This window comes from Mesoplodon densirostris, chromosome 7, assembly GCF_025265405.1.
Source record: "Mesoplodon densirostris isolate mMesDen1 chromosome 7, mMesDen1 primary haplotype, whole genome shotgun sequence".
In the NCBI taxonomy this organism is placed as follows: Eukaryota; Metazoa; Chordata; class Mammalia; order Artiodactyla; family Ziphiidae; genus Mesoplodon; species Mesoplodon densirostris.
The window spans coordinates 107,362,719-107,383,591 of record NC_082667.1 but is presented as its reverse complement, the minus strand read 5'-3'; the positions used below and the strand labels follow the sequence as shown (position 1 = coordinate 107,383,591).

The 20,873-nt window shown below is 39.5% G+C and overlaps 2 protein-coding genes across 9 annotated transcripts in view; one reads left to right on the top strand and one right to left on the bottom strand.

Annotated features, from left to right (window-relative positions):
• HTR3B (5-hydroxytryptamine receptor 3B) overlaps positions 1-9,877 on the bottom strand; it is a 73,302-nt gene extending 63,425 nt beyond the window's left edge. Inside the window, exon 1 of the mRNA XM_060105253.1 lies at positions 9,788-9,877. Coding sequence (XP_059961236.1) covers positions 9,788-9,877 — 90 coding nt within the window. The remainder of the gene's footprint in view (positions 1-9,787) is intronic.
• A 1,068-nt stretch (positions 9,878-10,945) lies between these two features.
• USP28 (ubiquitin specific peptidase 28) overlaps positions 10,946-20,873 on the top strand; it is a 58,481-nt gene continuing 48,553 nt past the window's right edge. For 3 of the 8 annotated variants that reach the window (XM_060102759.1, XM_060102752.1, XM_060102751.1), the window contains exons 1-2: positions 10,979-11,084; positions 19,953-20,081. In XM_060102759.1, the coding sequence (XP_059958742.1) occupies positions 20,001-20,081 (81 nt within the window). In that variant the 5' untranslated portion in view covers positions 10,979-11,084; positions 19,953-20,000. Of the gene's footprint in view, positions 11,085-19,952; positions 20,082-20,873 lie in introns of those variants that run through there. The other 5 variants (XM_060102754.1, XM_060102760.1, XM_060102758.1 and 2 more) reach the window with 4 other exon arrangements.

The following is a 20,873-nucleotide window of genomic DNA, read 5'->3' as shown; positions in this document are numbered from 1 at the left end:
AACAACATAACAATTATTGAATCTTACCATCTGTCTTAGTCAGCTTAGGCTGACTATTTTTATTATTTCTTGTAATAAAAATAGCAGGGACTTGGCGGCTTAAACAGTAGAAATTTATTTCCCACAATTCTGGAGGCTGGGAAATCCAAGATCAAAGTGATTGATTCCTGGTGCTCACTTCCTGGATTGCAGATGGCCAGTTTCTCACTGTCCCTACATAGCCCTTGTAGGGCTGCCATAACAAAATACTAGAGACTGGGTGGCTTAAACAACAGAAATATATTTTCTCATATTTCTGTAATCTGGAAGTGCAAGATCAAGGTATGCCTAGTTTGTTTCTCCTGAGGCCTCACTCCTTGGCTAATAGATTGCTTCTTTCTTGCTATGTCTTCACATAACATATGTGAATTTGTACACATACATCATTGGTGTCTCTTCCTCTTCCTATAAGGATACCAGTCCTATAGGATTAGGGCCCCACTCTTATGACCTCATTTATCTTAATTATCTCCTTCAACACCCTATCTTCAAATATAGTCACATTAGGGATTAGAGCTTCAGTGTGCAAATTTTCGGGGAACACAATTCAGTTGATAACATAGGAGGTTATCAGTTTTCTAAAGTATGTTTCAATGAGCCAGATTTTGGCTTTGTTATTTTCTTTCTTTTGTCTGTTTTCTATTTCATTGTCATCCTCTTTATTATTTCCTTCCTTACACTTACTTTTTTACTTTGCTCCTCTTTGTTTATTGTCTTACAGTGGAACAGTAGGTCATTGATTTAAGACCTTTCTTCTTTGTCTAACATAAGCATTTAAAACAATACATTTCCTCTAGGCACTGCATAAGTGACATTGCACAAATTTTGGTATGTTGTATATTTACTATTTTTCAGTTTTAAATATTTTCTAATTTCTCTTGTGATTTCTTTCCTGAGCCTTGTATTATTTAGAAATGAGTTGTTTTAAATTTTTGGATGTTTTCTAAACTTTGCATTGCTTTTGATTTCCAGTTTAATTTTGTTTTGGTCAAAGAACATACATATATATGATTTCAATAATTTCATTCTGATTGAGAGTTGTTTTATGGCCTAGCATATGATTTACTATTGTGAAAGCACCATGTACACTTGAAAGGACTGTATATTCTGTCATTGTTGGATGTAGCATTCTGTGAATATCACTTAGATCAGGGTGGTTGACAGTATGTTCAGATTATATTTTTACTGATTTTTTTTGGTGGGGGGTGGTCTCTTGTTCTACCCCTTCCAGCAAGGTGTTAAAATCTCCTGCCACTATTGTAGAATTGCCTGTTTCTCCATTTTATTCTTTCAATTTTTGCTTCATGTATTTTTGAAGCTCTGTTATTAGGTGCATACACATTTATGATTATTATGGCTTCCTGATGAGTTGATGCTTTCATCAATATAAAATGACCCTCTGTGTAATGAGATCTATTTTGTCTGATATTAATAGCCACTCCAGCCTTCCTATGGTTATTTTGCACTATGTCTTTATTATTTTGGGCTGCTAAAACAGAATACCAAAGACTAGGTGGCTTATAAATAACAGAAACTTATTTCTCACAGTTCTAGAGGATTGATGTCCAAGATCAGGGTGCCAGCATGGTCAAGTTCTGGTGAAGGCCCTCTTCTGGGTGGCAGAATACCAACTTCTCCGGTATCCTTATATGGTAGAAAGAGGACTAGAAATCTCTCTAGGGCCTCTTTTATAAGGGCACTAATTTCATTCATGAGGGCTCTACCCTCATGACTTAATTACTTTCCCAGAGGCCCCATTTCCTAATACCATCACATTGGGGGTTAAGATTTCAACATATGAATTTTAGGGGGACAGAAACATTCAGTTCATTTTCCACCCCTTTTTTCCAATCCACTTACATGTGTTTTTATATTTAAAGTGCATCTCTTGTGTATAGCATAGCTGGGTCTTGCTTTTAATTTTATTTTGTTAATTTGTGCCTTTGATTGGAATGTTTGATCCATTTAAAGTAATTATTGATATGGTTGGATTTAGGTCTCCCATTTTATGATTTGTTTTCTATATTTTTCTGGTTTTTTTGTTCTTCCTTTTCGATTTTTTTTAACTCCCATTTAAGATTACCTATTGACTTTTTAGCTATGTCTTTTACATATTTTCTTAGCGGTTACACTAGGGATTAAAATATTCATTCTTAACTTTTCACAGTCTACTTTTAGCGTTAGGACTGTAACTTCCCATGAAATGTAGTAATCTTGCAATCACTTAGTTCAATTTACTAGCCCCTGCTATTGTCATATGTATTCTGTTTTATATACTCCATGTGAAAATATTATAGTTTTTCCTTTACATAAAAATATGTAGCTTGTTATAAAGCCAGTTCAATTACTTTATTTCAAATACTGAATGTTTTAAGTTCTAAATTTTTCATTTGGTTCTTGTTTGTATTTTCTAATTATCTGTTGAGGTTTTCCAGTTTTTCATTTATTACATGTATGTTTTCCTTTACTTCATTAAGCAGTTATCATAGACACTTTAATTTTTTTAAATTTTTATTGGAGTATAGTTGATTTACAATGTTGTTTTAGTTTCAGGTGTACAGCAAAGTGAATCAATTATGCATATACATATATCCACTTTTTTTTTTCAGATTCTTTTCCCATATAGGCCATTACAGAGTATTGAGTAGAGTTCCCTGTGCTACACAGCAGGTTCTTATTAGTTATCTATTTTATATATATATTAGTGTGTATATGTCAATCCCAAACTCCCACTTTATCCCTCCTCCCCCTTATCCCCTGGCAACCATGTCAGGGGATAAGGGGGAGGAGGGATAAATTGGGAGATTGGGATTGACATATACACACTAATATATATATATATATATATAAAGTAGAAGTAGAGTCTCCATGACTCTACTTCTGTTTTGTAAATAAGTTCATTTGTACCCTTTTTTTCCAGATTCCACATATAAGCAATATCACATGATATTTGTCTTTCTCTGTCTGACTTACTTCACTCAGTATGACCATCTCTAGGTCCATCCATGTTGCTGCAAATGGCATTATTTCATTCTTTTATATGGCTGAGTAGTATTCCATTTATTTATATACCACATTTCTTTATCAATTCCTCTGTTGGTGGACATTTAGTTTGCTTCCATGTCTTGGCTGCTGTAAATAGTGCTGCAATGAACATTGGGGTGCATGCATCTTTTCAAATTGTGGTTTTCTCTAGGTATATGCCCAGGAGTGGGATTGCTGGGTCATATGGTAGTTCTAGACACTTTAATGTTTTTATCTGAAAATTCCAACATCTTAATCTGGCCTATTGTCTTTTCTCTTGAGAATGAGTCACATTTTCCTGGGTCTTTATATATTGAGTAATTTTTTATTGTATGTTGCACATTATGTTATTTTGTTGAGACTCTGGATTCTGTTATATCTAAAGGAGAGAGAGGTGTCCATGTGTGTGTGTTGTTTTTGTTTTAGCAGCGAATTAACTTGGTTATATTCAAACTGCAAACTATTTCTTCTAAGGTGGGTAACAGTTCAAATCTCAGATGATTTCTTTTGTCCTTTTTGAGGTGCTTTGTGTCTATGGTATAAGAGTCAGCCAGAGACTTGGGCAGAGTCTACATAAGAACTCAGGGATCCTCTTCTCTACTTACCTCCTTTTCACAATTCCCTTTCTCACTTTTGAGTGGCTGTATTTAAATATCCCAAGCTCTAGTTTATGATTTATCAGTCCAGAAACCTGGTTGGTTTTCTATAAGTGCTTCAACCACCCTTGTCATGCTGAAATTGTGGTCTGTTGTCTGAGTAATGCTGCAAAAATGGGGCACACACCCCTTCTCAGAACTTTCTTTCACATTTTGATTCCCTTTTAAAAACTATGTTCAATTTTCAGACCCTTCAAGTAGTTGTTTTTATTTTGTCCAGAGTTTATAACTGTTATCTGTTGGAGGATAGGTTTTTTAAGATTTTATTCCTCCACATCAGAAGTAGTACTCTTGGTTGATTCACTTTTTAGGTTTATTTTAAAAGTCAACACCGTATCAGTAATATAGAAGAAAAATGAGTATCACATGCTGTGGACTGAACATAAGCATAAAAATAACAATGATTAATTATTACTAATTTTTTAATCTGAAAGTAAAAATAGATAAGAACTGTAAGAAATAAATCTTTAAAATATAAATTCCTTTATGAGAAAAATGAAACTATTTTTAATATGTCATTTTTAAAAGAGAAAATCAGCACTAGTAGCTTAGTTTAAGACAAAGATGATATCTTACAGCATTTAATGGTTCAGATTTTTAGTTTTTACCAATAGAGAGATTCCAAACTAACATGTGTACATGGATGGAAAAGGCAAAAGATATGTCATAGCTTTTCTAGTATGGCTAAATACTGCTAACCAAGAAAGGAAACAAAACTGTCACTTTAACAAACTTTTGCTTCAAGAAATATCTCTCAAGCAATCTCTAGAATTTGCTCTGAAGGTGTAGGCTTATTTGGTAATGTCCACAGGCTGATGGAATAGGGGTTCTTTAACTACCCTATCCAGTTTGAGCAATGAATGTATATTTAGCATTTGTAAAAATCAAAACATTCAAGTGTCAGTTCATAATGTCACAATATTTTCATGTTCATCAGATGAGCTCAGAACCAGCTCATTCAGAAACAAGTCATAGTGTTGGTTTGCCCTCAGCCCATTCTCTTTGTCTTGCCAATGAAATAATGAGATTTAGCATAAAATAATAGTCATTGGGATCACTGCTCATCCTTTCATAAAGCTGAAGGAACAAAAGTTGAGAATCCTCTACTTCAAATAACATGACTAACAATTTTAAGCTGAAACACTTTCCTAAATCTTTTTAACTCCTTGGTACTAGAGCTCCTTGATTTGCAGAAACCAACTCTAATCTGCTGGCCCCAGTAATGCAATACTTACCTGTACTCCCTAAAGACACTGTCACCCATTCTATAGGGCTGCAGCTCCTCACAAAAAATGGTTGGATTCTAGACAGTCTATTCAGCACCCCATTCCTTTGGTTTTAAGTTGCTTGCTATGGATTACTCTGGAGAAGTGTAAGAGACAATAAATACAATTGTTTCAGAGCTTCAGAGTTCTTACCTTTGTCTCCTCAGGACTGAAATTCTAAACTCTTCCTCCAACCGGGACCGAAAGCCCCATTCAACTTCTGCCCTTAGCTTTTACGCCTCTGGCAGAGACCATCAATTATTACCTGCCCCCCCCCGCCCCCACTCCCCACAACTCAACAAAGCTCCATCTCTTCAGGGATGGCCTTGAGGCACCTAGGCCTTAAGTGCCAGTAGAGGTTGGCTTACAAAAGTGAAAAAGCTACAGTCCCTTAAGGGCATGAACTCAAGGCAAGGAATTCACTCACTCTAGGGTACCCTCTATTCCCTCTGGCTGTGTTCTTTAGAAATGAAACAAATTCTTGTGAATGATGCATGCTTATCAGACTTAGCTAGTCTGAAAGACTTTGGGAAATACTATGGTAAAATTTTCTAGGATCACTGCTTAAATTAAGTTCAGGATAAAACGCTCCATAAGGAGGGTGAACAGGTAATTTATCATCCAAACCTGGAAGTTTGAGGAAGGTGGAGCTACTAATAATCATGTGGGGAAAATAGGGGTAAATCAGAATTGCACCAGGCAAACTGGGACCTGTGTTTACCCCAATTATAACTGGTCTTCTGAGTGCCTGGACTCCCACTGTCTTTCTCTCAGCCTTCCCTGTCTTTCTCAACTCAAATAGCACCTCCTCAGAGAAGTCTTTAGAGGCTGTTTCTTCTCTAATTAATCATCTTTCCCAGACTGGGTTTCTCTAAGCCAGAATCTTCTTATCTTTTACCCAGGCTACCGAAAGAGAGCTAGATTGCTTAGCTTAGAATCCTGGCTCTACCTTTATTAGTAGAGAGACTTTGGGCAAATTAACCTTTCTGTGGTGGTTTGTTTTCTTATCTGTGAAGCAGGTAGTAAATAATAATAGTACTTACTTGTGAGGATAAAATGAGTTCATATATGCAAAGCACTCAGAACACCACCTAGGCTGTAAGTGCTCAGTACTGTTAGCTAACACTTCCTCTAAAAATATTTTTTTTTCCTACCAAAGTCAAGTATCAGATCACTAAAAAATTTGCATTTCTAAAGGCAAAATTGTATAAGTTACTTTTACCTCATATATTCTTTCAAATCCTGCCTGATATTTTGAGGAGGATATTTTCCTTCAGTGGTGGTCCTGAGTGAAAAAAAAATTAAGCCACCTGGAGTCACAATTTATGTCCCAGTACTTGCTGCATTATACAAGTTTCTATTTGCTTTTCCTGGGTGGCTTTCTGGTTTTTATCCTAAGTCATGTTTTTGGTTTCTGTAGCAAGGCCCCAGCTTTGACACATGTGGAAAAAGAAGGTCCCACCTGCCATTTCAGTAAACAAAGGGTGTTGCAGCCATAAAGCCATCAGCCACTGTAGCCCCCGTTGGTGTGCCCTGAGGGGAATTCAGGATGGAGGAAAACAGGGTACTGGCCCTAGGTAGTTAAGATGCATATCACAGGAATAATTTCAGTGAGCCCAGACTTGCATTTTTCCATACCTAGAAAAGGACTAAAATCATCTTGAGATGTCTTTATTTTTAACTGAAGTATAGTTGATTTACAATATTGTGTTAGTTTCAGGTTTACAACATAGTAATTCAATATTTTAATAGATTGTACTCCATTTAAAGTTATTACTAAATAATGGCTATATTTCCCTGTGCTGTACAATATATCCTTGTTGCTTATTTATTTTATACATAGTAGTTTGTATCTCTTAATCCCCTTTTTTGCCCCTCTTCGCTTCACTCTCCCCACTAGTAGCCACTGGTGTGTTCTCTATATCTGAATCTGTTTCTGTTTTGTTATATCCATTTGTTTTATTTTTTAGATTCCACATATAAGTGATAATATAGAGCACTGGTCCCCAACCTTTTTGGAACCGGGGACCGGTTTCATGGAAGACAATTTTTCCACAGATGGGGGTGGGGCTGGTTCAGGCGGTAATGCGAGCGATGGGGCGCGATGGGGAGCGGCAGATGAAGCTTCCTTCGCTTGCCCGCCACTCACCTCCTGCTGTAGCCGGGTTCCTAACAGGCCGCGACCGGTTGGGGACCCCTGACGTACAGTATCTGTCTTTGTCTGACTTATTTCATTTTTCACTTAGTTTAGATATGTGATTCTCAGCTGGAGGAGAATTTGCTCCTTAGGAAACGTTTGACAATGTCTGGAGACATTTTTAATGGTCCTACAACTTGGCAGGGGAGAGCTACTGGCATCTAATAAGTTGAGCCTCCACAACAAAGAATTATTGGGCCCAATATGTTAATCATGCCAAGTGAAACCAGAGGTTTGTCCTAGATACTAATATGTTACCAGTTATATGTATTGTAAATATTTTCTCTCTGTTGATATTTTCATTTTTCCTGTGGTACCTCTTGATGAAGCAAAATTCTTAATTTTAATGTAATTTAAGTTATCAATCTTTTCTTTTATGGACTGTGCTTTTGTCTCTGATTTAAGAAAGCTCTCCTCTACCCTAAGGATAGAGACTCCCCAGTGAAATGTCTCAAAAGTTTTAAATTTTGCTTTTTTACATTTAAGCCTTTCATTACATTTGTTTATAATGTAAGAGTCCAAAACTAATTTTTATATGAAGAACTGAGGACCATTTATTAAAAGTCTATCTTATCCCCACTAGGTTACAATGTTGTCAAAAATCAAGTTTGCAAAAATGGACTTATTTCTAATTGTCTATTTTTACCTTTCCATCTGGAGGCTAAAGTTGTTTTCACTTTTTTATAAAAGGAAAATTGAATCCCAAGAGTTTAAGGTTTTCATGTATTTCATGAAAACAGATTTCAGTAGGTTTTTTTGTTTGTTTTTTTAGTGTTTCTCTATATTTTCTAGAGAAACAAAAGGAAGGAAACCTGATGTTGTTATTTTGAATACCAGGGCCCAATATTTCTCAAATTAAAATGAACTCATTAACTTCATTGAAAGTTGTTTCAATTCTCCACAAAATACATTGCCTATAGTACACACTTCAGAAAGGTTGGAAACACATTTGTTTTTCAACTAGCAAAAGAGAGCCTTTTCTGAAACCTTTTTAACACCTATATTTAACCTTACACATCATCTAACTTTTTCATCTAGGGGTTATAACAGAAATACCCATATTCTTTCCTCCATAGTAAGAAAGGCCATTTTCCTAACTGCTGAGAAGTTGGCTCTAAGGACATTCCTGTCTAGATCATTCCTGGAAAGGAATCCATAGCTCAAACAACAGTCACACCTGTTAGTCAGCCTCAGCCATCAGCTTTCAAATCCAGTTGCTCTGAAGCTAGAGGCAAAACTATTTACGGAGTGAAGCAGAGAAGAAATATAATTATCCATTGCTTTCTTTTCCCCTTTTTCCTTTCCTAACATTTCCCCTTCATTCTCATTTAGCCCACACAAGCTCCACACCAGTATTCAATAACATTGAAATGGGATCATTTCATTAAAATAAACTATACTTTGGAATTGAGGTAAATCAGAGGCAGAAATATAAATTCATTGACTCAGAAAATAATTTAGCATTGGGACAAGAAGTTTTCCAGGAGAGGAAATTTTCTCTTTGGGAAAATACTCTGGAAACGATTCCTTTTTTAAACAAGCCAATTATTTGCTACTGCTTGTTATTATTTATTTTTTTCCTGAATATTCTTGAAATGATTATCAACTAACAATGCAATTATTCTGGAGCCTTCAAGTATGGTTTTAAGGACAAATGAGAAGGGGTTTTCTGTAGTGACGTTCCATGATACCTACTTTTTATATTTGATCACCATGAAGATTGCCAACTGATGGCCAAGCAATGACATATTCATTAAATACTCTGGTTGGACAGGGGGTCTCTAGCTGATTACCACATCCAGGACCAAGTGGTAGTTAAACCCAAGGGGGCTAAGAGGATTTACCAGATCTACGGCTCTCAGATTATAACAAATTTATTAGATCTGGAGTCCTGTTTAGAACCATATAGCAGAAAGACACTTAATCAAAACTCAGGGGCCTGGGGCCTCCCTGGTGGCGCAGTGGTTAAGAGTCCGCCTGCCGATGCAGGGGATACGGGTTCGTGCCCCGGTCTGGGAGGATCCCATATGCCGCGGAGCGGCTGGGCCCGTGAGCCATGGCCGCTGGGCCTGCGCATCCGGAGCCTGTGCTCCGCAACGGGAGAGGCCACAACAGTGAGAGGCCCACATACCGCAAAAAAAAGAAAAAAAAAAAAAAAAAAAAACTCAGGGGCCTGTATTTACAAAATGGCTATGCATACCTCTTTCAGATATATGGGTGTAGAAGGTCTCTGGAGGTCTTTTAAGGAGATTTTCATAAACAAGAGTTATAGGTTTCCACCGCATTTAAACACATTAAATAAGCAATTTCCTAAAATGAATGTGCAAAGGCAAACGAGTTGCTCCAGAGACATGGTAAAGACACACGGAAATAGAGCTTTCTGGCATTGTAGAAGTATGTACGCAATGCTGCAACGAAAGTGGACTGAGAAATCAACTTATTTTGCTATGACCCCCAGGTTGAGGCCAGGAACACACGTTTTGATTACCCAGGAGGAAAAAAAAAAAAAAAAAAAGTCAAAGCCACAGCATAAAGAGTCCTACAACCATCAGACATAAACACATAGCCGCTGAACGTGGAAGATTATGATCACGCTGCCAGTTTACCTGCCAGGGAAAGGGGACCCCCTGAATCTCCAGGTGAAGGAAGTAGCAGCCGTCGTGGTCTAGGCTCCTGAGGCTAATCAGGTCTCCCATGGGAGCTGCACCTGATCTGTACCTGTTTCCTTATGCCTCAAGCTGTGCTTCCATGCAGACTAGAAATGCCTGCAGGTGAAACATTACAATCACATGGACAACGATGCCAGGAGCACAGGAAAGGCCACCATCCACATAAAATTCACACTGAAGGTACTGCCCAAGGGCTAGACCAGGGCAACCAGATAAGCACTACCCTCTAAAAGAGGCCCTTCCCTACCCAGCCTCCACACAGATTTGGACCAGTCCAAAGTATGCCAAGTGGATTGTCACTGCGATACATGTGAATAAACGTGACACAGGGTTTAGCAGTTACAATTTCCATCAAATTGTTGAAAACACAACCCAATTGAGGGCACCTTAGCGCTTAATGTGCCATCATAAGCATCTGGCTCAAACTTAAAACCCTATAAAATTTTAGTTTGAACGCCATAAAATCTAAAATGGGAACTGGGCAATTCTTGCTCCCCATGCCCAGGTCGGTGTTAGGGCACTTCCCTGAGCATCAGTGAATACAGGCTCTGGTCCGTTTGGTTAGCTTTACCCGTCAGACCACTCCATTCAGCCTCTGCCTTTCCTTTTCTCAAGGATGATAAATTTTTCGTGTCACTGGACTTGGAAATGGCTCCACCGCCAGGTGGAAAACCCTCTATTACGCGGTCACTAGACGCGTTCCCCAAATGCGGAGCAGCCTGAACTCGTCTGTGAGGAGTCTTGAGCCGGTGGTGAGTCCTAGAAATGAGCAGGTTTGAGGGACGACGGCAGAGAAGGAGACTCGGGAAAACAGGGTCCACACTCCACACCATTTCCTGGTCGTCAACCGCCCGGAACACACCGCTCGGGCGCAGACGCTGACCGTTAGGCGCGGGCGGGGCCGGGGTCACGTGACCGGCGCCGGGTCATATCCCGGCGTATGCGGGAGCACGCAGAGAGCGGCTCGGCCCTCGGCCGCGCGCTTGGCGTGCGCGCGCAGGCCGGGGGCGGTGCGCGGCGGGGCGGAGGCGGGGCCCTAGCAGGGTGGAGGGCGGAGGCGGGACCTACTCCTCCACCTCCTCCTCCTTCTTCTCTTCCTCCTCCTCCTCCTCCTCCGGCGGGGCTGGGCTGGCCGCGGCGGCGGGAGGCGGGTGACCCGCGGAGGGGCGCCTCGGCCATGACTGCGGAGCTGCAGCAGGACGACGCGGCCGGAGCAGCCGATCGCCACGGCTCGGTGGGCCCCGCGGCGGCGGGCGGGAGCCGGGGGGCTGGCTCCGGGTCCCGTGGGAGTAGGGGGTGCGGGGCCGGGATGGGAGCGGCGCGGGGCGCGGGCGGGCGGGCCTGCGGGGCTCTGGCTCGGGGCCAGGCGGGAGGGGGCTGCGGAGGGCGCCCGGGCCCAGCTGGGGAGAGGTCGGCGCGTCTGCCGGGGTGAGCCCTGGGGCTCGAGGAGGAGGGTGAAGTCTCTGCAAGGCTCGGTCGCAGAGATTGAGGACTCTTTTCGGGTTCGGGGACGGGCTGAAGTTCGAGGGAGATTAGCTAATTTGGAAAATCAAATATAAAGGGCTGAACGTGGGCTGTCTGCATCAGGGATCTCTAAGAAGAGCGCTCCTGGCCCCCGACCAAGGGTGAGAAACTTCCGAAAAGGGCAGCTTTGGTGGTTTTTGTTTTTTGTTTTTGTTTTCGAATCCGTTTTAGGGCAGTGCTGTTCTAAGAGTCTAAAGCAGACCGAAGTTATCTAAGTTAAAGCCAGGATTTATCTACACCGTGTGAAAGACCAGGGGTCCTTGTTACCACTTCATGCCGTCCACACACACCCCTATTTTTTTAAGCAGAAAGCAGCCTTCCCAATTACTGCATTCATCACTCTAGATTTTTAAGGAAGGGGGAGGAGCAGAACAGCGCGATGAATACAAGGTATGCTGATAATGCTTCCCCTTTTCTATTATCTAAGAAGATTGAAATCTATACGAGGATTTCTGGGCTAAGGTGGTGAGAGTAAAAGAATACTGGTTTGAGAGAAAATCAAACGGCTAATGTCTGTGCGAAAAAAACTTGGGAAGTGGGCAGTTTGAGAAAGTCTTCTAATGTTACTTTGGAATGTTATAACTTAAGACTACCCGTCACCCGTCAAGTGCTAAGCTGTTTCAAGACAGAATTGGAACCCTGTACCAAGTATTTAAATGCGAGTTTGGAAGTGAGGAATTTCATAAAATATTTACAGTACAGAGCTGTCAGATACTTCCACGTGAGAAACCTTTTATGCCTTTTTGTTCTTCCTCTTCAGGCACTCAGGAGACCAATAGTGTGTAAAGTGACCGCACTTACTTTTTAAACTCCTGTAGTAAAAGATACCTCCGGGTCGTGGACTCAAAAATGAAAGTAGGCAGATGGTGTTTCATGTGCTGATTTGTCATAGAAAAATTGTTAGGTGTTTACCAATGTCTGTTGGAACCTGAGTCAGGATTTTCTTTGGTTTCAGAGATCATTTCTATTTGTTTTTAGGACAGTGAGTTAAAAACAGGTGGGAAAATCTTAGCTTTGAGACAGTCATGTTGATTTGGAGAAGAGACTATTTTAAGGGAGAGCAAGTCATTTAAATTCGTTGGTTGACACCATGTGCCTTTTGGTCAGCAGCAGCTGCATTTACCTCTGCCGCAGTTTGATAGGTGACCATTGTCTCAGCACTCTCTGTTTAAGAGTTCATATGTGAGGTGTTTGATGAACACTTGTATATAAGTCATAGCTATTTTTGGAAAGTTTTGGAACTCCAGTGGCTGTGGCTAGCTGGAGGACCCTGATTCCTGGCAACCTGCAGAGTGATGACATTTACCGTTCTTCTCAGTGATTCGCCCCATACAGACAGATGATAAGCTTGGAATGCTTGATAATGTTTGCCCTTTTTGTTTTTGCTAATGTAAAATGCTTGAAGTTAGCAGGCTAGGCTGAAGGAGTCTTATATGAGGAAATTCCCTTTCACATCTCAGAGGAAAGATTTTAATGTCTTCCTAATCTTCATAAGTTTCATGTTAGAATGGACTCTATTTTGAATTCTCTGAAGCATTCTACATTGCCCTTAAAGGATCTTTAATTGCTGTAATTGAGGGGAGCTCTCCTCCCCTGACACTCAATCTATTTAAAACCTAGAATGCTTCCCTTCCATTATTGGTCATTTGTACATGGAACAGGCAGAACCCATTATAGCCGTCCAAGATTTGACTGCAAGAAAAATGTATTACTCTTGAAATATGTTCTCAGTATGTACTCGAGTCTGAAAGAGAGTACTCTTTCAATCAATTCTTGACTTAGATGAAAACCAGCAGCAATGTTTACTGTTATTGTAGGTTAAACAACTTGAAGTCAGGTTGGCTCTTAGAAACCTGTGGTCCTTGGCAGCTATACCAGGGCTCATCACACATTCTGCTAACTGAAGCCCTGTGAAAACCTGTCAGTTTCGGTGAAAATTTAATGCTTTCCTTTGATTTTTTGGCTTTACACCCTCTTTTACCTTGTCTCATTAATTGTGATTTTTGGCACATCAGTAAGTCAGTGCTTGGTTGGCTTCCACAACTCTCATGCCTCCAGCTACAAACAGTTCCTATTCACACAGTACTTTTAGTAAATTTATAAAACACATTGACAAGTAACACCTCACCAGGCAAGATCTTTCCATGTGTTTTGTTTCATCCAAGAAATTTAAAGCAATAGCCAAGTGAAACGTTTTTCAAGGAAAATAATGACGCTGATAATAGTAGTAGATAACATTAATTGATCATGTACTATATGCCACACTCTGTGCTCCGAATTTAACATATATTATCTCAGTACTTATGACAACTCCAGGAAAGTTTCTTGTTTCTTGTTAAATAATTTGCCGAAGGTCACCAAGCTAGTCAGTGGTACAGCCAGGACTGAACCCAGGCACTTCTGACTCCAAGGAGCCCAGGAAGTCCCTGATCCTACTTCTTAGTCAGTGGACCCATTGTTTTGGGTCAGATCCTTTCTATTACTCTCTAGAACTCTCTTCCTGATGTTTTAAACTTTCAGTTCTCCCTGCACTCTTTCTAAATAGATAACCTTCCTTTCTACTTAACTGAGCTTGCTGATACCTTAAGAGCTCTCTGTCTCATATTTGGGTTTTCCGCCCCCCCTTCAGCATCCCTTTTTCTCTCAGTGGAAGAGGTACCCTTCCCTTCTCCCTTCATTTCTTAGAGATGAATCTAAATCATTGGTGTCTAGAGACCTTTTTGATTGTGACTACTGGTTTCGGGAGAATGCTCCAGTAGAAGTCAGGGATGCTGCTAAACATCCTACAGTGTACAGGATAGTCCCCCCTAAACAAAAAGCTGTCTGGCCCCAAATGTCAATAATTTTGAGCTTAAGAAACCCTGATTTAGATGTCTTTCCTCACACGCCTAAGTTTTCTTACATCTTCCTTATCCGAGCCTAACCCCCAGGCTCCTTCACTGACTTCTGCTCCCTTGTGACTCAGAATATGGTCCATGGACCAGCAGCATCCACATCACCTAGGAGTTTGTTAGAAATGTAGAAATTTGGGTGTGCCGTAGCTAGCTTGTACTTGTCCTGCATCCAGACTTTTTTGACAATTTATGAAGCACTTTAACATTTATTCTCATTGAATCCATATAGCAATCCTATGAAGTAAAATTTAGTGCGACTAGGAAGTAGAATTTGCAGAGTGACGCAGCTAGTAAGTGATAAAACCAAAACCCTGGCACAGGCAGTTTTCTCCTAGGATATCAGTATTTTTTTTTTTTTTTTTGAGGTACGCGGGCCTCTCACTGTTGTGGCCTCTCCCGTTGCGGAGCACAGGCTCTGGATGCGCAGGCTCAGCGGCCATGGCTCACGGGCCCAGCCGCTCCGCAGCATGTGGGATCTTCCTGGACCGGGGCACGAACCCGCGTCCCCTGCATCGGCAGGCGGACTCTCAACCACTGCGCCACCAGGGAAGCCCTAGGATATCAGTATTTTTACTACAACCTCTAGATGACTTTTGTTAGATGGGCAGGTCACAGTATTTTACAGTTAAAAATCATTTTTTCATTTTAGTAACAATTCCTGTATGCATTACTTCATTTCATAGTCACTGTGCTGTCAAGGCTTATGGTATACTTTATTTTCCAGGTGTGGAAATCGATGCGCAAGAAAGTTGACATTTGCCTAGAGGCTAATGTGTGCTAAGAATCTGGGCTACTTAGTGCTATTTCCACCATCAAGGCTTTATAATAAAAAGGGAGGTCAAAATACCAGACATTCAAAGCCAAATAAAAGATCTGCGTGAATAGGTGCTGGCAGCTGCTGCATGATGGTTGGTAGTCAGGTTAAACTTGAGATGTCCTAAACAAATATTTCCTTTTTCAATATTCCAGCTCAAGTTAGTACTCTCCTGGTGTCTTTTTTCTTCGTGTGTGTGTGTGTGTGTGTGTGTGTTTGTGTACGTGTGTGCGCGCGATTGTGCAAAGCTTTCCCTTTTTATTCAGTTGAATAAATTCATATAATATAAAATTAACTGTTTTAAAGTGTACATTTAGTATAGTCACAGTATTGCACAACCACCACTTCTGTCTAGTTCCAAAATATTTTTAACACCCCAAAAGAAAACCCACTAAGCTGTCACTCCCTATTCCCCCTCCCCCTGGCAACACCAGTCTGCTTTCTGTCTCTGCATTTACCTGTTCTGGATGTTTCATGTAAATGGCATTGTATAGTACGTGACCTTTTGTGTCTGGCTTCTTTCACTTAGTTTAATGTTCTTGAGGTTCATCCAAGTTATAGCATGTATCAGTACTTCATTCCTTTCAATAATGGCTAATATTCAACTCTGTGTATCTATTACATCTTATCTGTTTTTCCATTGGTGGACATTTGAGTTGTTCCCACCTTTTGTTTTTTATGAATTGTCCTTCTGTGAACATTCACGTACGAATATTTTGAGTACTGCTTCCAATTCTTTTGGGTATATACCTAAAAGTAGAATTGCTGGATCATAGGGTAATTCTATGTTTAATGTTTTGAGGAACTGCCAGACTTTTCCACAGCAGCTGTACCGTTTTACATTCCCACCAGCAACGCACAAGGGCTCCAGTTTCTCCACATCCTCCCCAAACACTTGTTATTGTCCATTTTTGCTTTTTTTTTTTAACATCTTTATCGGAATATAATTGCTTTACAATGGTGTGTTAGTTTCTCCTTTATAACAAAGTGAATCAGCTGTACATATACATATATCCCCATATCTCCTCCCTCTTGTGTCTCCCTCCCACCCTCCCTATCCCCACCCCTCTAGGTGGTCACAAAGCACTGAGCTGATCTCCCTGTGCTATGTGGCTGCTTCCCACTAACTATCTATTTTACATTTGGTAGCATATGTAAGTCCATGCCACTCTCTCACTTCCTCATTTAGTTTTGCTTTGCATTTTCCTAATGGCTAATGTTGTTAAGCATCTTTTCTTATGCTTATTGGCCATTTGTATCTCTTCTTTGGAGAAATGGCTGTTCAGATCCTTTGCTCATTTTTGAATTGGGTTTGTTTGTCTTTGGTGGTTTGAATTGTAAGAATTTTAATATAATCTGGATGCTAGACCCTTATCAGATTTATGATTTGAAAATATTTTCTCCCATCCTGTAGGTTGTCATTTCACTTTCTTGATAATGTCCTTGGATGCACAAAAGTTTTTAATTTTGATGAAGTGCCACTTACCTATTTTTTCTTCTGTTGCTTGTGCTTTTGGTATAATATAAAAAGAATCCATTGCCAAATTCCAGATAATGAAGATTTACCTTTAATTTTCTTCTAACAGTTTCATAGTTTTAGCTCTTATATTTAGGTTGTTAATCCATTTTGAGTAAGTTTTTTAATATTGTGTGAAGTAGAGGTCAAACTTTACTCTTTTGGAAATGGATATCTAGTTGTCCTAGCACCATTTTTGTTTGTGGTGTGTGTAAATTTAAGGTGTACATTATGTTACTTTGGTAAATTTGTATATTATAATATGTGTGCTCCTGTAATGATATTTATCATATAACATACTTATAGTGCAATATTATTGTCTACGTTCAATAAACTGTACATTAAATCTCTGTGACTATTTTGGTACTTGTTACAAGTTTGTACTCTTAAACACCATCAATCTTATCCCTACAGCACCCCCAGTACCATTTTTTTTTTTTTTTTTTTTTTTGCGGTACGCGGGCCTCTCACCGCTGTGGCCTCTCCCATTGCGGAGCACAGGCTCCGGATGCGCAGGCTCAGTGGCCATGGCTCACGGGCCCAGACGCTCCGCGGCATATGGGATCCTCCCAGACCGGGGCACGAACCCGTATCCCCTAGCATCGGCAGGCGGACTCTCAACCACTGCGCCACCAGGGAGGCCCTCCAGTACCATTTTTTGAAGAGAATATTTTTTCCCATCAAATGGTTTTGACACCCTTGTCAAGAATCAGTTGACCATAGATGTATGGTTTTTTTCTGGACTCCCAATTCTTATTCATTTGTTCATATGCCTGTCCTTATGCCAGTACTACACTGTCACGATTACTGTAGTTTTGTAGTAGGTTTTGAAATCTTAAAGTGTGAGTCCTCTAACTTTGTTCTTTTTCAGTATTGTTTTGGCTATTCAGGGTCCATTGAAATTCCATATGAATTTGAGGATCAGCTTTTCCATTTCTGCAAAAAAGGTCATTGGAATTTTGATAGGGATTACACTGAATTTGTAGATCACTTTGGGTAGTATTGATATCTTAACAATATTAAACCTTTGTGATGATTAGTTTTATGTGTCAGCTTGACTAGACCAGGAGGTGCCCAGACGTTTAGTCAAACATTATTCTGGGTATGTCTTCGAGGGTGCTTCTGGATGAGATTAGCATTTGAATTGGTAGGCTGAGTAAAGCTGATTGCCCTCCCTAGTGTCTGTGGGCCTTACCCCTTCAGTTGAAAACCTGAATAGAACAAAAAGCCTGAGTAAGAGGAAACTTTACCTACCTGACTGGGTGCAGGTCTTCTCCTGTCCTCCGACTGGAACTTATATCATCAGCTCTCCTCGTTTTCAGGCTTTGCAGATCTGACTGGAATGACACCCTTGACTGGTTCTCCAGCTTGCCAACTGCAGATCTTGGGACTTCTCAGCCTCCATAATCCCAAGAGCCAATTTCTAATAATAAATTTCTTAATTCACACGCACAGGAAACTAGGAATACAGGGTCTCTTCATGTGCTCGCACACACATGTGCCCTATTGGTTCTGTTTTTCTTGAGAACCCTGACGGATACAGTCATCCAATCCATGAACTTGGATGTTTTTCCATTTATTAAGGTTTCCTGTAAGTTCTTTTTCAGTGTTACGTAGTTTTTAGTGTACAAGTCTTTCACCTTCTTGGTTAAATTTATTCCTAGGTATTTTATGCTTTTGGATATTATTGTAAGTGTAATTGTTTTCTAAATTTCCTTTTCAGATTGTTCATTGCGGCTGTATAGAAACACAGCTGATTTTTGCCTGTTGATCCTGTACTCTTCAGCTTTGCTGAATTTATTTATTAGCTCTAGTGACTTTTTTGTGGATTCTCTGGGATTGTATATATCATGTCATCTGTGAATAGAGATAGTTTTACTTTCTCCTTTCCAGTGTGGGTGCCTTTTATTTATTTTTCTTGCCTAATTGCTCTGGCTAGAACCTCTAGTATAATGTTGAATAACATTGGGCTTCTTTGTATTCATACTGATTTTAGGGGGAACTCTTTCAGTCTTTCACCATTGTGAATGATGTTAACTGTGAGTTTTTTTTAATAAAGGCTCTTTATCATGTTGAGGAAATGACCTTCTCTTCCTAGTTTCCTGATTGTTTTTATCATCAAAGGGTGTTGGATTTTTTCTGCATCAACCAAGATAACTGTGTTTTTATCCCCTTCATTCTGTTAGTGTGGCATATTACATTGGTTGGTTTTTACTGGTTTCCTTTCATGTCTTCGTCAATCACGTTCTCTTAGGCATCCATTTTCAAATATTTGGCTAAGCTTTATCTCTTCATTCCTTGAGATGTGGAGAGTATACTCTACCTTTCCATTTCTCCTGCCAGCTTCCTACCTCTGTCATCACACTTGGTTTATTCAGTAGCCCTGTAACTCATGGTTAAGCTTTCTTTCCCTAGTGTCATCCCACTTTAAACTAGTTGTTGACATGTGCTAGATGAATCCCCTTAAAGTACCTTTTTTACCCTTCATATTTCTTCCCTGCTGAGGAACCTGTAATTTTCATTGTTCATTAGATAAAGTCTAAACTCATCCTGACATTTAGAACCCTTCATAATCCAATCCCACATCACCTCTCTGGTCCCTGTTATTTATCAAAAATGGAAACTACACACTGAGGCCCATCTAATAATAACTTAAAATTTTACTTTTAGATTTCTAAAACTATAACCATGTAAACTTTTGCCATATTTTCTTAGTTTCTCAGTACACCTTAGCAGTAGATTGCTGAATGGCATTTTCTTTAATTTTTGGAGATACATTTCATAAGACCTTATTGTAACAGTTTCCTGGCCTCGTTTCTTGTATTTAGTTGGGGCACATATGTATTTAAAGAAATGAAAAAAATATTGTCTTAATGTATTCAAAAGTAAGAAAAAAACAAGGTGCAGGACATGATGTATAGTATGAAAGAATATATTTGTGTGCATAGAACATTTCTGGAAAGATATGTCAGAAACTATTAATAGTGGTTAGTCCTGGGAAATGGGACTGGATAGGAGGAAGAGGGAAATTTCCCTTTCATTTTATATCTTTTTGTGCTGTTAGAATTTCCTACTCAGTGAATATGAAAAAAAAAGATGAAAAAATTTGAGTAAATAATGATTAGTTCTTTTTTTTCTTGCTTTTAATTTTAGTTTAAACCTCTCTACACCATTTAGAATTGGCTAACTTTTAAAAACTTTTAATGCTTTTTAAAAACTTTAAGCCAGTTGATGAACTGAAACAGTGATTTTCATCACGTACCTAATTTTTGCACCATTAAAATGAGTTATCAAGGAGCCCATTTCGGGGGATTTAGTTTCATCCACTAAAAAAATGCTATTTGTCAATTGTAGAGTCATAAGGCACTTCAGATTTCTACGTTATGAGTAAATTGGACCAACATGGAGTTGTTGCTGGGAGAAAAACTGAAAAAATACCAGGGCTTTTGTGGACTTGTTCCTTGTTTCGTGGAAGTTGGAAAGGTTAGTGGAAGTCTCAGACTGTGTTGTTAAGACCCTGTTGTATAGGTTGGGTTTCTGGAGTTGCTGCTGTATATTTTCTTTGACTCCTAAAGTTATTCCTTTGCTTTCCTTGGGTATTTAAGTTTTATTTTAAAATTAGAAAACCAGATCTTTAACTTCGGAGGGAATTTCATTAGGCACACCTTGGTAGTTCTTTGGAGTAAAGTAACATTTATCAATTATGTACTTAGTTTTAAATTTAGAAATGGGTTTGTAAAAATAGTTGAGATCAGGAAATGTGTGCATGAGAATGATGAAAATAGCATCCCTGTTTGAAGGAATGGAATAATCTAGAAAGCACCTCATCACAGTGCTAAACTGAGTATTTGAAGATTGTGAGATTAGTAATCTCACTAATTTGCTGATCAGAGAGTTTTAATTTAGTTGCAGTAGGATTAGGACTATAAAACTTCATAGTTTATTGTTTTACTGGGTGACTAATCCTGTTTATTGCTTACTATAAGGTGAGTTATTGTCTTTGCTTTAAGAAAACCTCATTTCTGAGAAGTTTTGCACCAAAACCACGGAGTAGTTGAGGTCAGAAAGCTTGAGTTCCTTCTCTCTAGAGATTTGTGTGTGCCTGTCTTTTTTCACTGCCTCTGGGCAAGAAAAGAGAGTACTCTTTGTTTTATGAAAATAATATGTATTTAGCTAGGGAAATGCAAACATGTTGGCTCTTGCCAGTTATTTGACTTCATTATGACTGGAGCACAGGCTTTGTCTTGTCTCATGTTGGGTGTGTACTTTATATGT